This window comes from Felis catus, chromosome D4, assembly GCF_018350175.1.
Source record: "Felis catus isolate Fca126 chromosome D4, F.catus_Fca126_mat1.0, whole genome shotgun sequence".
Lineage (NCBI taxonomy): Eukaryota > Metazoa > Chordata > Mammalia > Carnivora > Felidae > Felis > Felis catus.
In genome coordinates this window covers 54,974,559-54,990,292 of record NC_058380.1, presented here as the reverse complement: position 1 = coordinate 54,990,292, position 15,734 = coordinate 54,974,559, and the positions used below count along the sequence as shown (strand labels likewise).

General features: G+C 38.7%; 1 protein-coding gene across 1 annotated transcript; it reads right to left on the bottom strand.

The window, feature by feature from the left end:
• Positions 1 to 3,470: 3,470 nt before the first annotated feature.
• On the bottom strand, positions 3,471 to 3,931 carry LOC123381719 (60S ribosomal protein L26-like). Its single transcript, XM_045043471.1, has one exon. The coding sequence runs from the start codon at positions 3,772 to 3,774 to the stop codon at positions 3,475 to 3,477; it is 300 nt and encodes a 99-aa protein (XP_044899406.1). The 5' UTR covers positions 3,775 to 3,931; the 3' UTR covers positions 3,471 to 3,474.
• Between the last annotated feature and the right edge of the window lie 11,803 nt (positions 3,932 to 15,734).

The window sequence follows — 15,734 nt, the reverse complement described above, 5'->3', positions numbered from 1 at the left end:
ATGATTGGTGGTATTGAGCATCTTTTCATGTGTTTGTTGGCCGTCTGTATGAACTCTTTGGAAAAATGTTTAATCAGTTCCTGTGCCCACTTTAATCAGATTATTTGGGTTTTTTTGGTGTTGAGTTGTAAAAGTTCTTTACATATTTTGGATATTAACCCCTCATAAGATATATCATTTGCAAATTCTTCTCCCATTCAGTAGATTGTGTTTTTGTTTTGTTCATGGTTTTCTTCATTGTGTGAACCAATATTTTAGAATATCTCTTTGAGCACCAAATTGTTATCTCCCTAAGTAGTCCCACATATGAAGCTCTTGGGAAGATGTGCTCTTGTTACCAAAGGCAATAGGGTGTTGGTGAAGGAGAATAAGTTTGAAAAAGTTGGAATTCAATGCAAAAAGATGATGACTGAGAGATGTAAAAAAAATTAATAAAATCATTAAAGGCATGGGAAGTATATGGATATTAGCATAGTTCTCTAATCCCAGGATATTAGAACTCAGCTGAAGAGGTGTGCTTAGAACCATAAGGGAGATATAATTCCAAACAGCAATTTTAAAGTTCAGTTTGTGTCATTTAAAGTTTTAGCCTGATGGAAAAAAAGGTTTAAAATGCAGTAATGTGGGTGTCTGGGTGGCTCAGTTGGTTAAGCCTCTGACTTCGGCTCTGATCACGATCTCATGGTTTGTGAGTTCAAGCCTGGTGTCAGGCTCTGTACTGACAGCACAGAGCCTGGAGCCTGCTTCCAGTTCTGTAGCTCCCTCTCTCTGTCCCTACCCTGCTCATGCTCTGTCTCTCTCTCTCTCAGAAATAAATAAACATTAAAAAAAAATAATAAAATGAAGTAATGAGTTTCCATGATTCTGTGTTAGTGCCCTCCCAAAGCTTCCCAATAAAATGCCTAAGAAAAGGCACAAAAAAGAAACACCAGAAAACAAAGAGAAACCCATATGCTGTGGTCTAGTGTGAATTTCAGAAACACTGATGAATGTGTCCCCAGTGATGAAGTTAGGAAAAGGCTTTGATCGCCCCTTTTCCCTGTCCTCCTAAATCTGACATGACATTAACCAGAAAAACAGTTGTGGGGCGCCTGGGTGGCCCAGTCAGTTAAGCATCCCTCTTGATCTCCGCTCAGGTCATGATCTCATGCTTTGTGAGCTCCAGCCCTGCCATCAGGCTCTGCGCTGACAGCATGGAGTCTGCTTGGGATTCTGTCTCCCTTTCTCTCTGCCCCTCGCCCCCGTTGTCTCTCCCTCTCTCTCAAAAATAAATAAATAAATGTTTAAAAAAGGAAAAAGAAAAACAAAAACAGGCACTTGCTCCTCTTTGCAAGGGGACCGTTTTCTGTGATAGGCAGTGTTGTGTAACTTGTCCCACATCTGTGTCATTATTCCCCTTTTACCTCCTTTGCAAACTAAAACTCCAAGTATGTAACACAACCAGGAGTCGAAAGAGCTGACTGGGTTCACACTGCAAGTATTCACTGTCTCAATTCAAAGGTTTTATATCAGGTAGGTGGGAGTGTAGGTGCACACACGTTTGTGCTCATATTTTCTGAACATTCCTCCACTTTATTTCTATGGATCTAACCTGAAAAAGAAAGGTGTGGAAAATACACTAGTATCTACTGTCATGAATATTGCTATAGAACTGATTCTTCAAGCATTTATAATTACCTGGGCTATACTTTTCAGACCCTCTTCGAGGTAATGTTGATGTTAGGACATAGCAAATTTGGGGTGGGGTGAAGGAACCTAACATAACACCAAAGTGTTGGAATTGCTAATGCATATTTTATAATTCTAGCAGTTTATGAGATCACATTTGGTGCCTAAAATCCCTGGGGTACAATTTGGAGAAGAAAAAATGGAATCTAACCAAGGGCAATGTAGAGTTTTGGAGAAGTAAATAGAGGGTTTGCAATTACAATGTCAAGGATCTTAAAATTCAAACTCAAATTTTATGCCACTACATTTACATATATACATAGTATAATAATTTTTAAAGTTGATTATTTTTGTATAGTAAAAGGGAAGATGGAAAGAAAAGTTTGCCCTAAAACTGTTGTCTAACTTTTTTTTTTCTTTTCAACTTTTTTTTTTTTTTTTTTTTTTAATTTTTGGGACAGAGAGAGACAGAGCATGAACGGGGGAGGGGCAGAGAGAGAGGGAGACACAGAATCGGAAACAGGCTCCAGGCTCCGAGCCATCAGCCCAGAGCCTGACGCAGGGCTCGAACTCACGGACTGTGAGATCGTGACCTGGCTGAAGTTGGACGCTTAACCGACTGCGCCACCCAGGCGCCCCTCTAACTTTTTTTAAGTAACATTTTTTTCTTTCAATTTGAAAAGTAATGTCTGCTTATTATAAAGGACTTTAAAAATAACATTGTATTATTATAGACATTTTAAAAATACACTGTAATACTATAATACAGCTAATATTATATACCACTTCCAATGTGCCAGACAGTATTCTAAACACTTTGTGTACATTAACCATTTTGATTTTCACAACAACAAATCACGTAGGTATTATTAGTCCTATTCATAGATGGGGAAACTGAGCCATGGAGAAATTAACATGTACTTGTGGTCTTCTTATATCTTTTATAATTTTGTTATCCGTATAAAGATAATATCTTCCTATATCTTATACAGTTTTATTTCCTTTTATTATCTTCTACTTTTGAAGATCACTAGTAGTTCTTTAGCTTTTTAAAAAATATTATTAACTGTATTTTTTGTAATTATCAAAATAAGAAATGAAATGGTATCTTTGCATTTTCTTCTATACATGAATGAAGAAATAACTTCCTTTTCGCAACTCCATTTCTAGTCTTTCGTTATATAATCTGGAGTTTAATTAAAATGTTTTTAGACTATATAACCTTTCTTTCTGTCAGGATTAGTTTGACAACTCTATTCCATTAGTAACGGAGTTTATAATTCTTTAGATGTATTTCAAAATGTTTTTGATACTTGTTGCCAATTCTTTTACATCTTCCTATTTTCCCCATTAATTTTGATTTGTCTCTTAATCTTCAGGGTTGTTCTTTGCTTGCTTGCTTGCTTGCTTGCTTGCTTGATTTTTAAGAGGATAAGTGAGTAGAGAGACTTTTAGTTTCTCACAAACATGAGATTGCCTTTTGATTGCCTTCACATCTATTTGAGTGAATATTTAAAACCTGGATTGGAGCATTTCTCTCCTAAAAGTTCTGAAGATGTTACTCCAGTGCGTTCTGGCACTTGTGCTGCCCGAGAAAAGCCTGAGGCCAGCTGGTTCCTTTGTGCGCAACTTGTTTGTAGGTGTGCCTGTAAGGTTTTGGTGTTTTTTTTTTTTTTGTTTTTTTTTTTATCCATACAATTCTACACCTTTTTTTTTTTTCCCAGAGTATGTCTACACGTGTCTTTTCTTTTCTTTTTTTCCTCATCATTTTGACAGTTTTTATTTAATGTCGTATGTAAGATTACTTTATTCCTGCACCTTCTCAATTGCTTCTTCCTTATATTTGCCCTTTTCCTTTCCTATTTGGTGAGATTTGGCTTTGCACTCAAGGATCTTTTTGCGGTCTTTGTCCAGTTTTAGTCTAGTGATGACCACCTTGCTGGGGCGGATGCCCACGTGGACAGTTGTGCCATTTGCCTTCTCTCCCTGTACTCCTTCCATGCAGATGACGTATTTCTTCCTGTAAACCTGGACTACCTTGCCAATTTGCTGACCTTTGTAGTGTCCTCGCACAACCTGTACTTCATCGTCCTTCCGGATGGGCATGGATCAAACGTTGTACTTCTGTCCCAGCTCCTTGAAAAGAGGGGAAGACATAATCTTCCTGCGAATGTGGGAAGGTGCACTGAAATGCCTCTTACGGCTCGTGCTCCGGTCAGAGGCCAAAACGGACTGACCTTCATATTGGCCGCTACAGCTCCAGCGATGGCCGCAAAAGGGAAGAGTTTCTTCTTCTTCTTCTTCTTCTTCTTCTTCTTCTTCTTCTTCTTCTTCTTCTTCTTCTTCTTCTTCTTCTTCTTCTTCTTCTTCTCCTTCTTCTTCTTCTTCTTCTTCTTCTCCTCCTTCTCCTCCTTCTCCTCCTTCTCCTCCTTCTCCTTCTCCTTCTCCTTCTCCTTCTCCTTCTCCTTCTTCTTCTTTTTTTTTCCCAAAAGGAGACAGGAGGCACAGTAGTTGAGGATTCAAGCCTGGCAATCGAGTAGCATAGATTGAACCTCAACTCTACTACTTGAATTGAGACCTTTTTTAAAAAAATGTTTTTATTTATTTTTGAGAGAGAGAGCAAGCAGGGGAGGAGCAGAGAGAGAGAGGATCCGAAGTGGGCTCCGTTCCGAGAGCCTCATGTGGGGCTTGAACTCACAAACCATGAGATCATGACCTGAGTCAACGTTGGCCGCTTAACCGATTGAACCATTCAGGCACCCCTTGAATCGAGACTTTCAGTGGCCTCAGAGGCGCACCTGGGTGCCTCAGTCGGTTAAGCGTCTGACTTTGGTACAGGTCATGATCTCATGGTTCATGAGTTCAAGCCCGGAGTCAGGCTTTGTGCTGACAGCACAGGACCCACTTCAGACCCTCTGTTTCCCTCTCTCTCTCTGCCCTACCTCTGCTCCCCACCCTCTCTCTCTCATAAATAAATACACACTTAAATGACCTCAAATTACTCTCTAAGCCTCAGTTTCCTTAACATAAAGTGGAATAACAATAGTACTTTACTGCTTAGGTTTGTTTTTAAGATTCAGTGAAAGAATGGATGTAAAATGCATAGCACAGTACCTAGCTCCATGGTAAGTGATAGTTATTGCTGTTATTAGTCTTGCCTGGAGCATGTTCACCCTTCCAATCTTTGTACTAACACAGAAGTCAAAGCAGACACATGGCAATCATAGATCGTACTCCTCCTCAAATTCTCCTAATAATTCAAAGGATAGAGGCAAACACCAGGTATAAATAAAGCATTCCTTTCCTGAAGGAGCCTGAAATCATCAGAAGCTTGAAAAAGTTTGCCAAAATGTCCTTTTTATTTTTACACATTGGGCTTGAGTTTTGGTTTTGGATTAGCTAAATGGAATTTGAACAATGTGTGTAGAACCAATTAATTTTGAACAATGTGTATGGAAATCTTATTCACAAAGGGAGCCATTCTGGTTTTGAAGGACCATTTGATTTATTATTCCATCAACTACACGTGGATAGGAAAATGCCCACGTGACTACCCCCTGATTCTCCAGCTATGCTTCTTAAATCTGGACATTCCAGCTCTATTCAAAATAAGCAACTAGACAGACTATGCATATCCTGATGAAAATATTCTGTAGATAGAGAATACTCAAGAAAAAGTACCCTTGACATGTTTACAGTGACGTCTGATTGAGGTCATTTATTACCCTGGGTAGAGAAGGAGTCAACCCTTTCCTTCCTAACTTTCATACTCCAGTGTTTTTCAACTCAGAAAAATATTCCTAAAATATGTCTTTGATTACTGCTTCTGTCTCAAGTTTTCTTCTTTGGAAGGAACGTGAATAATTCTTCTGTCCAAGTCTCTTTCTTTGTCTTCCATAACTATCTTTTTAAAAAAATTGTATTTTCTTCATTCCTTTCCCCTCATGTTTTTCATAGTGTAAATGTTATCTCCAACTATAGACTTAAATATGATTATATACTGAAGTTCGTAACTTTTCTCATCTCATTCATCTCCATTTTCATATCATCCTGTTATCTTCCATCTTAGATTGTTCCTATATTTTTTCTATGAGAGTTTTTTATGATAATTTTTTTAATGATAAACAGTCTTATTTTTTTATACCCTGCTAAAAATGGCAAACAGATTTCTAGAGTTTTCTTTTTCTGGATCTAATTAGATTATGTTCTGAGGTTTCTTATACTGAGTATACAATTCCTTCTTCCTTGTTCTACAGCATTTTAAAAATAAGCTTTATGCTTTTTCCCCTACAAACTTACAATTGAGTAAGAGATATTTCTACCAACAAATACAGTAAATGGATAGTCTTTGACCTCATTCTTTGTCCTTTTGAATCTGGTTGTGTTCTATTTTCAGATAGCAAAATCTAGCACTCGTTCATTTAGTCTGGCTTGGCTGGACTGAGATACTATAGCCTGCTACTCCCACTGCCAGGCTCTCTAGTAACTAAACAGATGGTATTGTGAAAATCTATAATTTCCTGTATACCTTTTCCCCAGGGTTTATCTTTCTCCAGCTCCACCTACTGTTCTTTACCTGATGGCATTATGTCATTTTGCTGTCCTAATCCCCTCCCTTTATTCCCCACTTCATGCTGACATGGTTAGTGGGAGTTATAGCTGCTGATAATGTAGAAAAAGTAGAATAAATAGGATAGAACAACATTCTGCTATCTATTTATCTATCAATTATCTATCTATCTATCTATCTATCTATCTATCTATCATTCCTGGAAGATTTGTATTCTCAGTATTCTAGTTGGTAAAGTCCTTAACTTTCTTAATAGGGAAAGAAAAGTGGTTAGAAGCTAAACAAAATCTCTTGCTTTCTGTGAAAATACTTTCATGGGTTCTAAGGCTAGGAAATAAAAGATATGTCATCTTCTGCCTTGCTATCTTTGTGATCACTTGTTTTGGGGAAAGCCAGCTGCCTCGTTGTAAATACACTCATTCAGCCCTGTGAAGAAACCTACATTGAGAAGAACCAAGGCCTCCCACCAGCAACTTGCACCAATTTGATAGCCATGTGAATGAATTATTTTTGAAGCAATTTCTCCAGCTCTAGTCCAGTTTAGTTTAGACTTCTTAAGATGACTGTAGCTTCTGCTGACATCTTGACTATTTATGAAAGACCCCAGATTAGACTCTCCCAGGCAATTCACTTCCATATTCTTGATCCACAGAAATTGAGAAACAATAAATGTTTATCTTATTTATTTTTTATGTAAATTTTTAAATTGAGATAAAATTCATATTTCATATAATTTTCCATTTGCACCATTTTAAAGCATACAGTTCAGTGGTTTTAGTATATTCATAATGTTGCACAGCCATTACCACTGCTTAATTCCAGAATACTTCCATCACCCCCAAAATAAATCCTGTACTTCCTAATTCTTCTCTCCTCCCATCCTCCGACAACCAGTAATTTATTTTCTGTTTTCCTGAATTTGCCTTTTCTGGATATTTCATATCAAATAGATCACATAATATGTGACATTTTGTGTCTGGCTTCTTTTATCTAGCATAATATTTTCAAGCTTTATCACATTGTAGCATGTATCAGCACTTCATTCCTTTTTATGGCTGAATAATATTCCATTGTATGGACATACTGTATTTTGTTTATGCATTCATCATCAGATGATCCATTTAATCACTTGAGTTGTTCCCACCTCGTGGCTACTAAGAATAATGCTGCTATGGACATTGGTGTGCAAGTTTTTGTGTGAACACATATTTTCAATTCTCTCGGGTATATGCCTAGGAGTAGAATTGCTGGATCATTTGGTAATGCTACCTTTAACTTTTTGAGAATAAATACTAACAGGTGTTTTAAACTACTAAAATTTTGGGGCAATTTATTATGCAGGAGTAGATACCAATTGCCCTTCGTTTAGTACATAGAATAATTGACACAGGTTCTTTTCGTGGCACAGTCCCTTCAAGATTCTGAGAACAGACTGACTCTCAGACACAGTATCCAGTCTTGTTATGATTTTTTTACAGTCCTTTTTGTGTGATTTCATAAGAATTTTTGTTGAAATTTGGGAAAGGCCATGAGTGAGGCTGTGTATTCGTATAAAATGACCGCAAATTTAGCAGCTTAAAACTATACACACTTATTATGTCATGGCTCCTGTGCATCAGAGCTCGACTTAGCTGGGTCCTCTGCTCAGGGTCTCCCTAGGAAGGTGTCATCTGGGCTGCCTTCTCATCTGGAGGCTCATTTAGGAAGGTATCTGCTTCCAAGCTCAACTGGATTTTCGGCAGAATCCATTCCCTTGTGGTTGTAGGACGAAGGGCTCCAGCGTCTTGTTGGCTATTGCCTGGAGGGTGCGCATGGTTCTTAGCAGCTACCTTCACTCCCTTCTCACGTTGACTTCCCAACGTGGCCATTTATTTCACCAGGGCAGCAGGCAGAGTCTCTAGAATGAGTGTGCTAGCAAGATGGTCTTTAAAAATGTAACCTAGTGTACACAGAAGTGACATCCCATCATCTTTGCCATATTCTGTTGCTTAGAAGCCGGTCACAGGTCCTGCTCACACTTACTGAGAGAGGATTATCCAAGCGTGTGAACACCAGGAAGTAGGGGTCATGGGGGCCTTCCAGAGTCTGTCTTCCATAGGCTGAAAACCAAATACCCACATGTTAAGCAAGATATGGGGAAAAATCTTGGAGATGATCAAATGCTTTTTCATTTTACCTTAATTTGTTTCTAAAAGACTAAATTTATTTGGTGGTACTTTTATGATCTATTTTCACTCTCACCTTTAAAAACCATCTTTATTTTCTAACATTGCTCTAGCTCAAATTTGGAAAAATGAATTGTGATCTAGATCTAACTTTAGTGGCTTTATTGTTTCTATATAGTCATTGTCCTGAAAAATTTATGAGGCAATGTAGGATAAGACTTACAAACATGGGCTCTGGCATTAGGGAAACCTGGGTTCAGAAAAGTGGTGCTTACTAGCTGTGTCACTCTGGACAAGTTAGCTAACCTTTTGGGCCTCAATTTCTTCATCTGTAACCTAGGTATAATAATAATAGTTATCCCATGGGGTTATGAGTATTCAAGGACAGAACACATGTAAAGTGTTTAACATACCACTTTATATATTGTAAGCACTCTATTAATGCAAACTTATAATAATAATGACAATAATTATTATTATTGACCTAAAGAGGAGAGTTTTGAAAAGGAAGGAGCAATAAACAGTTTGGCATAAAGGACAAGTATGAAAGGACTCAATAGATTTAGCAACTAGAAGGTTGTTGGTGGTCATGATAAGAGCTGTACCAATGGATGGGGGTGAAGCTGTAGCTGTACTGCCATGCAGGTGTGCAGGGAATGGGAAGTTAGGAAGAGAAAGCAAAAGGAAAGGGCTCTGGCAGGAGGAGAAACTTTGTAGAAGGGAAAATCCAGCAATAGGTACTGTATGCCCTTTGTCTCTACACCAATGGCTAACAGGGTGTCACCTTACAAAGGCAGTATATCCAGCAACTTCTCAAAACAACCTGTGCTGGAGATTCAGTCTTTTCCTTCTTTGGATTAGTGCATCTCTAACCCTTTTGTATAGAAAAAAAAATTTTTAATGTTTTTATTTATTTTTAAGACAGAGACAGAGCATGAGCAGGGGAGGGGCAGAGAGAGAGGGAGACACAGAATCGAAGCAGGCTCCAGGCTCTGAGCTATCAGCACAGAGCCTGATGCAGGGCTCAAACTCACAGACTGTGAGATTATGACCTGAGCTGAAGTCGGAGGCTTACCCAACTGAGCCACCCAGGCACCCCTAGAAAAAAATATTTTTAATCCAGACTTTTATTTCTGGCTTGTCTGTAGTTTGCTAAATTACAACTTTAAATATTTAAAGGTTTCTAGCATACATAGCAAGGTGATGCAACAAAAAAAAAAAAAAAGGAGAAGGAGGAGGTGAAGAAGGAGGAGGAGGGGGGAGGGGGAAGAAGGGGGTAGAGGAGGAGGAGGAGGAAGAGGACCTGATCTATAAGAGACAGGGGAAATTAGTAAAGAGTTACATATTCCCAGCTGGCATAGAAATGAAATGGTGGAGCTTTTGAGCATGTGGGGGAGATAAAATACAAGCCAAAGATGGTGGATCTAGAAGTTCTACTGTTGCGTACTAAATTGCAAACCAAACCCATTTGGCACATGACCAACTATCAATATAGGCAAAATGCAGAAGCTGATGTTTACATTTTTCCTGAGCTAGTGGGAGGGTTTATCTGTGTGATAATAAGCTGTCCAAGCTGGAACAGTAGGGAAGATGCCTGAGGTTGTAATTTATTATTATTCCATTACCATTGTCCTTTGTGCCAGCAATCACACTTTACCTAAGATCTTTCTGAATAATTTCAGTTCATCAATCAGAGGGAAGAATAATTCCTCAACACAAAAGCCATGAGCTCAATGCTGTGCCTTTACCCAAAATGGACACTGGAAACAGCACATGATGCAGTATTTGGACATGTATGTAGCCAAGGAGATCCTTATTTCTTCCCCTTGAGGGTGCTAATAGAAACTTCAATAAAGTGTTGCCAAGAGGAAGTAGAAAGGACCTGGACTGGAATCACAACGTCCAATAATAAATCCTCACTCCATTACTTACTGTGTGAATTAAGGGCACTTCATGCCCTCTCTAAACCCCATTTTCTCAGCTGTGAAATGCGGTAGTTATGTCATTCGCATGGATTGTTGTACAAATGAGATGAGATGCTGGTGGTCTGGCATGTTGAAGGTTCAATAAATTCCTCCTGGATTTGGATTCCTAGCCCATCTCTACTTTCTATTCGACAAATATTTTGCATTCTTCCTGTGAATGTGACCTGTGTAATAACCTCTCAGTTCCATCCCCAAAGTGGAGAGTAGTGAGTTACCTGTTCACAGTTACTGCCATAGTTGTATGGCAGAACGTGAATGGGGAAGTGTGGTGTGGTGAGGTGACGTGACTTCACTGCCCTAGGAATCAGGACCCATAGTTGTGTCTGGAACTCACTGAATGACCTTGAAAATGACATAGAGTCTCTGAGCCTACTTCGTGATTTGTAAATTATGCCCATGGGGCAGGGGGTAGTGTGGAATAAAACATCTGAGTTTTTTTCTGTCTTGAATATTCCTGATCTAGATCAGAAAGTTCTTTCCATACTGGGGCTATTGAGTCATACTTCTTACTCATGGTAATTCATTAAGAAGCATTATCGTCAGTCATTATTATTACCAGGAACTCTAAATGATTCCCATGGAAGAATTTAGCAGATAATGAAATCACTTGCAATAAATAAGTTTGCTAACTAAAATGTGGTGCAGTCCTATGAAGAAGATAATTTGTTTATTATAATTATAATGTATTAAAAGAAAGTTATTATCATTCAGTTCCAGAATTGTATGTACATGAATATTTGTTGATTTAACAAATAAATAGATTCTCTCATTGTATACAAGCCACCTATACAATAGGGTCAAACAGGAGCATGAACTATTTGGACATCAGGGAAAACGTGGAAGGGGCTGTGTTCTGATCACTTGCCATTCTGTGATGTTGTTTGGTACTTCTGTCCTAAAATATACCTTTGCCTTCAAGGATCCTGCAGGCTAATTTCAGCAGCTGGGAACCTGCCCAGGCTGTCACTGGCTTTAAGGAACGCTGCCGCAGGCGGTCACCAGGAGGCATCAGTCTCCAAATCTAGGGGGAGCGTGCAGTGGCATGACCCCAGCCCCAGAAGGGAGCTTAATGGAAACTGAGAAGTCATAGTTACATATTCAAATATTTTTGTCAGAATAAATGTGGGACTTGTTTAAAAGTTGTGTATACGCAGAAAAGAGTTACCTTGACCACACAGGGACCAATGCTGATACTATTCAGGACCAACTATTGACACAGATTAGCAGGCACATTACATATAAGGGGTCGTTATGTTCCGAGGTGCTCAGAGCATCAGCCCCACCAAGGAGTCCTCCTATATGGCCATTAACTTCACAGGTTTTGCAGTCAGCCAGACCCAGATTCAATTCCTACTGCTACTTATTAGTTGTGCAACTTTGGGCAGGTTTTCTCTTCTATAAAATGAAGATAAAAACAGTTTTTACTACACCTATGGTGAATGTGTGAATTAAATGAGATAAGGCATATTATATGCTTTGTAAAGTGCTTTCCATGCTGTAAGCCCTGAAATATTATACCTATTTATTATAAATATGTTATTGTTATTGATAATGAAAATCAAGGCCCATCAAAAGTTGCCCTAGGTCAGACAACTAACAACTGGCAGGGCCACTGTGGGCACCCAGGTCTATCTGCCTGTGGTTATAACCACTCTGCTGCAAAAGAGAAAGGAGTATGCTTACTCTAAGGGCACCAACTGCAATGACAGAACTTGCTGACTAATGCTGTGTGGACAGTCGATTCTGGGCAGGATCTTGTCACTCCTGGACAGAAGGAAGTGGGAGTCAATCAGAGCTACAACAACTGTTCCACATTTGTTCCCACAGGCTACTGGAAAGACCTAAGCCTGGGCCTCAGGGGCACCCCCGGAACCAGGCAAACCTAAGCTGACCTACTTGTGAACTGGAGTTAAAATTTAACAAAATGAATAGCAAGCAGTGCAACAAGTATAACTTTTTTTATATAACTTCTCTTTGTCTTCCTCTATGCTCTTGTCATACCCCATGTCCACACAGTGTACCCTGAGAGGCAATCTCCTTCCAAATCCCAAATTGGGAGTGGGGCACAAATATCTCTGGTTTTCCTTTCCCCAAACTTTCTGGAGTTTTCTTTTGCATAGCCTTTAAGTTGCCACTCAGAAACAAAGGTCAGAAGGGAAAGCCAGGGCCCCGAGCACTTCACCGCTTGCCTTTCTTTTCTTCTTTTGGTAAAATACTTTTTATTTTCTATTCCTGTCTTACAGGAACTTCCCTTGGGTCACCTCTGCATCCACTCTGCCCATAGCTTAGAGGAAAACTTTATTTTCAGACATGGAAACATTGCTTCTTATGTGTAAAAAAGGATATTTTAGAATTTATAAAAAAATATTTCTCTCTCTGCAATGTCTGGTTTTCAAGACTGTCTTGCTATGGAATTAGAAAAAAAGACATTTGAAGATATAGTACAAAGCTGTAGTAATCAAAGCAGTATGATGCTGCACAAAAACAGATATATAGATAAATGGAACAGAATAGAGAGCCCAGAAATAAACCTACACTTACATGTTCAATTAATCTATGACAAAAGAGGCTAGAGTATACAATGGGGAAAAGACAGTCTCCTCAACAAATGGTGCTGGGAAATCTGGACAGCTATGTGCAAAAGAATGAAAGTGGGTCACCCTTAAAAAAAAAAGAAAGTGGATCACCCTTTTATGCTATAAACAAAAAACCCCTCAAAATGTATTAAAGGCCTAAATGTGAGACCTAAAACCATAAAACTCCTAGAAGAAAACATTAGCAGTAATTTCTTTGACATCAGCCATAGCAATATTTTCTAGATATATCTTCTCAGGCAAAGGAAACAAAAGCAAACTTAAACTATTGGGACTATACCAAATAAAAAGCTTTTTCACAGTGAAGGAAACCATCAACAAAACAGAAGGCAGTGTACTGAATGGGAGAAGATACTTGCAAATTATATATCCTATAAGAGGTTACTATCCAAAATATATAAAGAACTTATACAACTCAACACCAAACAAAAAATCCAACTAAAAAATGGACAGGGGGGACGCCTGAATGGCTCAGTCGGTTGAACACTTGAGTTACTCTCAGGTCATGATCCCAGGGTCATAGGTTTAAGTTCTGTGTCAGGCTCTGCACTGGGTTCCATGTTGAGCATCAAAACCTGTGTGAGATTCTCTCTCTCTCTCTCTCTCTCTCTCTCTCTCTCCCCCACCAGATAAAAAATTAAAAAAAAATTGGACTGAAGACTTGAGTAGGTATTTTCCCAAAGAAGACATACAGATGGCCAACAAACACATGAAAAGATGCTCAACACCACTAATCATCAGGGAAATGCAAATGAAAACCACAATGAGATATCACCTCACACCTGACAGAATGGCTAAAATCACAAACACAAGGAATAACAAGTGTTGGCAAGGATGTGGAGAAAAAGGAATCCTTGTACACTGTTGGTGGGAATGCAAACCGGTGCAGCCACTATGGAAAACGGTATGGAAATTCCTCAAAAAATTAAAAATAGAACTACCATATGATCGAGTAATTCCACTACTGGCTTTTTACCCAAAGAAAACAAAAGCACTAATTTGAAAAGATACATGCACCCCTATGTTTATGGCAGCATTATTTACAATAGCCAAGATATGAAAGCTACCAAGTGTCCATCCACAGATGAATTGATAAAGAAGAAATTATATATAATGGAAGATTACTTAGCCATAAAAAAGAATGAAATCTTGCCACTTGCAACAACATGGATGAAACTAGAGGGTATAATGCTAAGTGAAATAAGTCAGTCAAAGAAAGACAAATACCATATAATTTCATTCATATGTGGAATTTAAGAAACACAGCAGATGAACATAGGGGAAGGTAAGGAAAAATAAGATAAAAACAGAGAGGGAGACAAACCATAAGAGTCTTTTAAATACAGAGAACAAACTGAGAGTTGCTGGAGGGGAGGTGGGGGGGGATGGGCGAAATGGGTGATGGGCATTAAGGAGGGCACTTGTTGGGAAGAGCACTGGGGGGTGTTATGTGTATGTGATGAATCACTAGGTCCTACTCCTGAAACAATACTACATTGTATGTTAACTAACTTGAATTTAAATAAAATAAAATAAAATAAAATAAAATAAAATAAGATAAAATAAAACAAAAACCAGACCCTTAAATACAGAGAACAAACTGGTGGTTGCCAGAGGGGAGGTGAGTTGGGCAAATGGGTGAAATAGACAAAGGGAGTTAAGAGTACACTTATCTAGGGGCACGTGGGTGGCTCAGTCTATTAAACATCTGACTTTGGCTCAGTCATGATCTCACATTTGTGAATTCAAGTTGTGGGTTTGAGCCCTGTGTCAGCCTCTACGTGACAGCTCAGAACCTGGAGCCCACTTCAGATTCTGTGTCTCTTTTTCTCTGCCCATCCCCCACTTGTGCTCTCTCACTCTCTCTCTCTCTCTCTCTCTCAAAAAAAATGAACACTAAAAATGAAAGAGTACACTTACCTTGATGAGCAGTGAGAATGGTTTAGAATGTTTGAATCATTATATTATATACCTGAAACTAATATTGTTGCAGACTGTGAGTCTGGAGTTCTCTCTTGTCCAGCAAAAGAGCAGACATAGGATTGAATATGAGGGGGGCTAATGTCCAGTAGGAGACAAGAACCCTGAACAGGGATTTTTGTCTCTGTATTTACTGTGCTCTCAAGATCTTACACATGTGGTGAATGTGAAGAAAACAATCAGATAGCAATCGTTAACTTTTGTGTGTAAGAAGCAAAGGGTCTGGGAGGCAAGTGGAGATTGTGATCAAAGTACAATAGTATATTGGTGTCTGATGGAAAGTAATTTCCTGCAGGTGATACAACAAGTTTCTCATGGTTCCATTACAATATCTCGCTAGCTAGCCTTGGGTGCTTTTACCCCAAAGGGGGGGGGGGCAGCTTTCCACCCTAAGCTTTTTTCTAACCCATTTATGTAAGTATAAGGAATTCTTGAACCTCTTTCCCCACATAATATAACACTTTATATTAATTATACTTAATAAAAAAATAAAATGTTACTTTACAAAACTTTTTCTGATTAAAAAAAAGACATTTGTTTGAGTTGGTGCTGACCTTCTCCTTCCCTAGTACAGCATGATTCTTGGCTTATCTTTAAGGCAGATGACATGCATGGGAAAGAAATAACTCCTGGGTTAATAAAAAATTATGGAAATAAATGAAGATATTTTAAAAATATTATCTCCATGATACTAGTGAAGACCCACAGTTATGCCATTAGGATAGATCTTTCATTCATTCATTCATAATTATTTATAGAAAGCCAACATGGG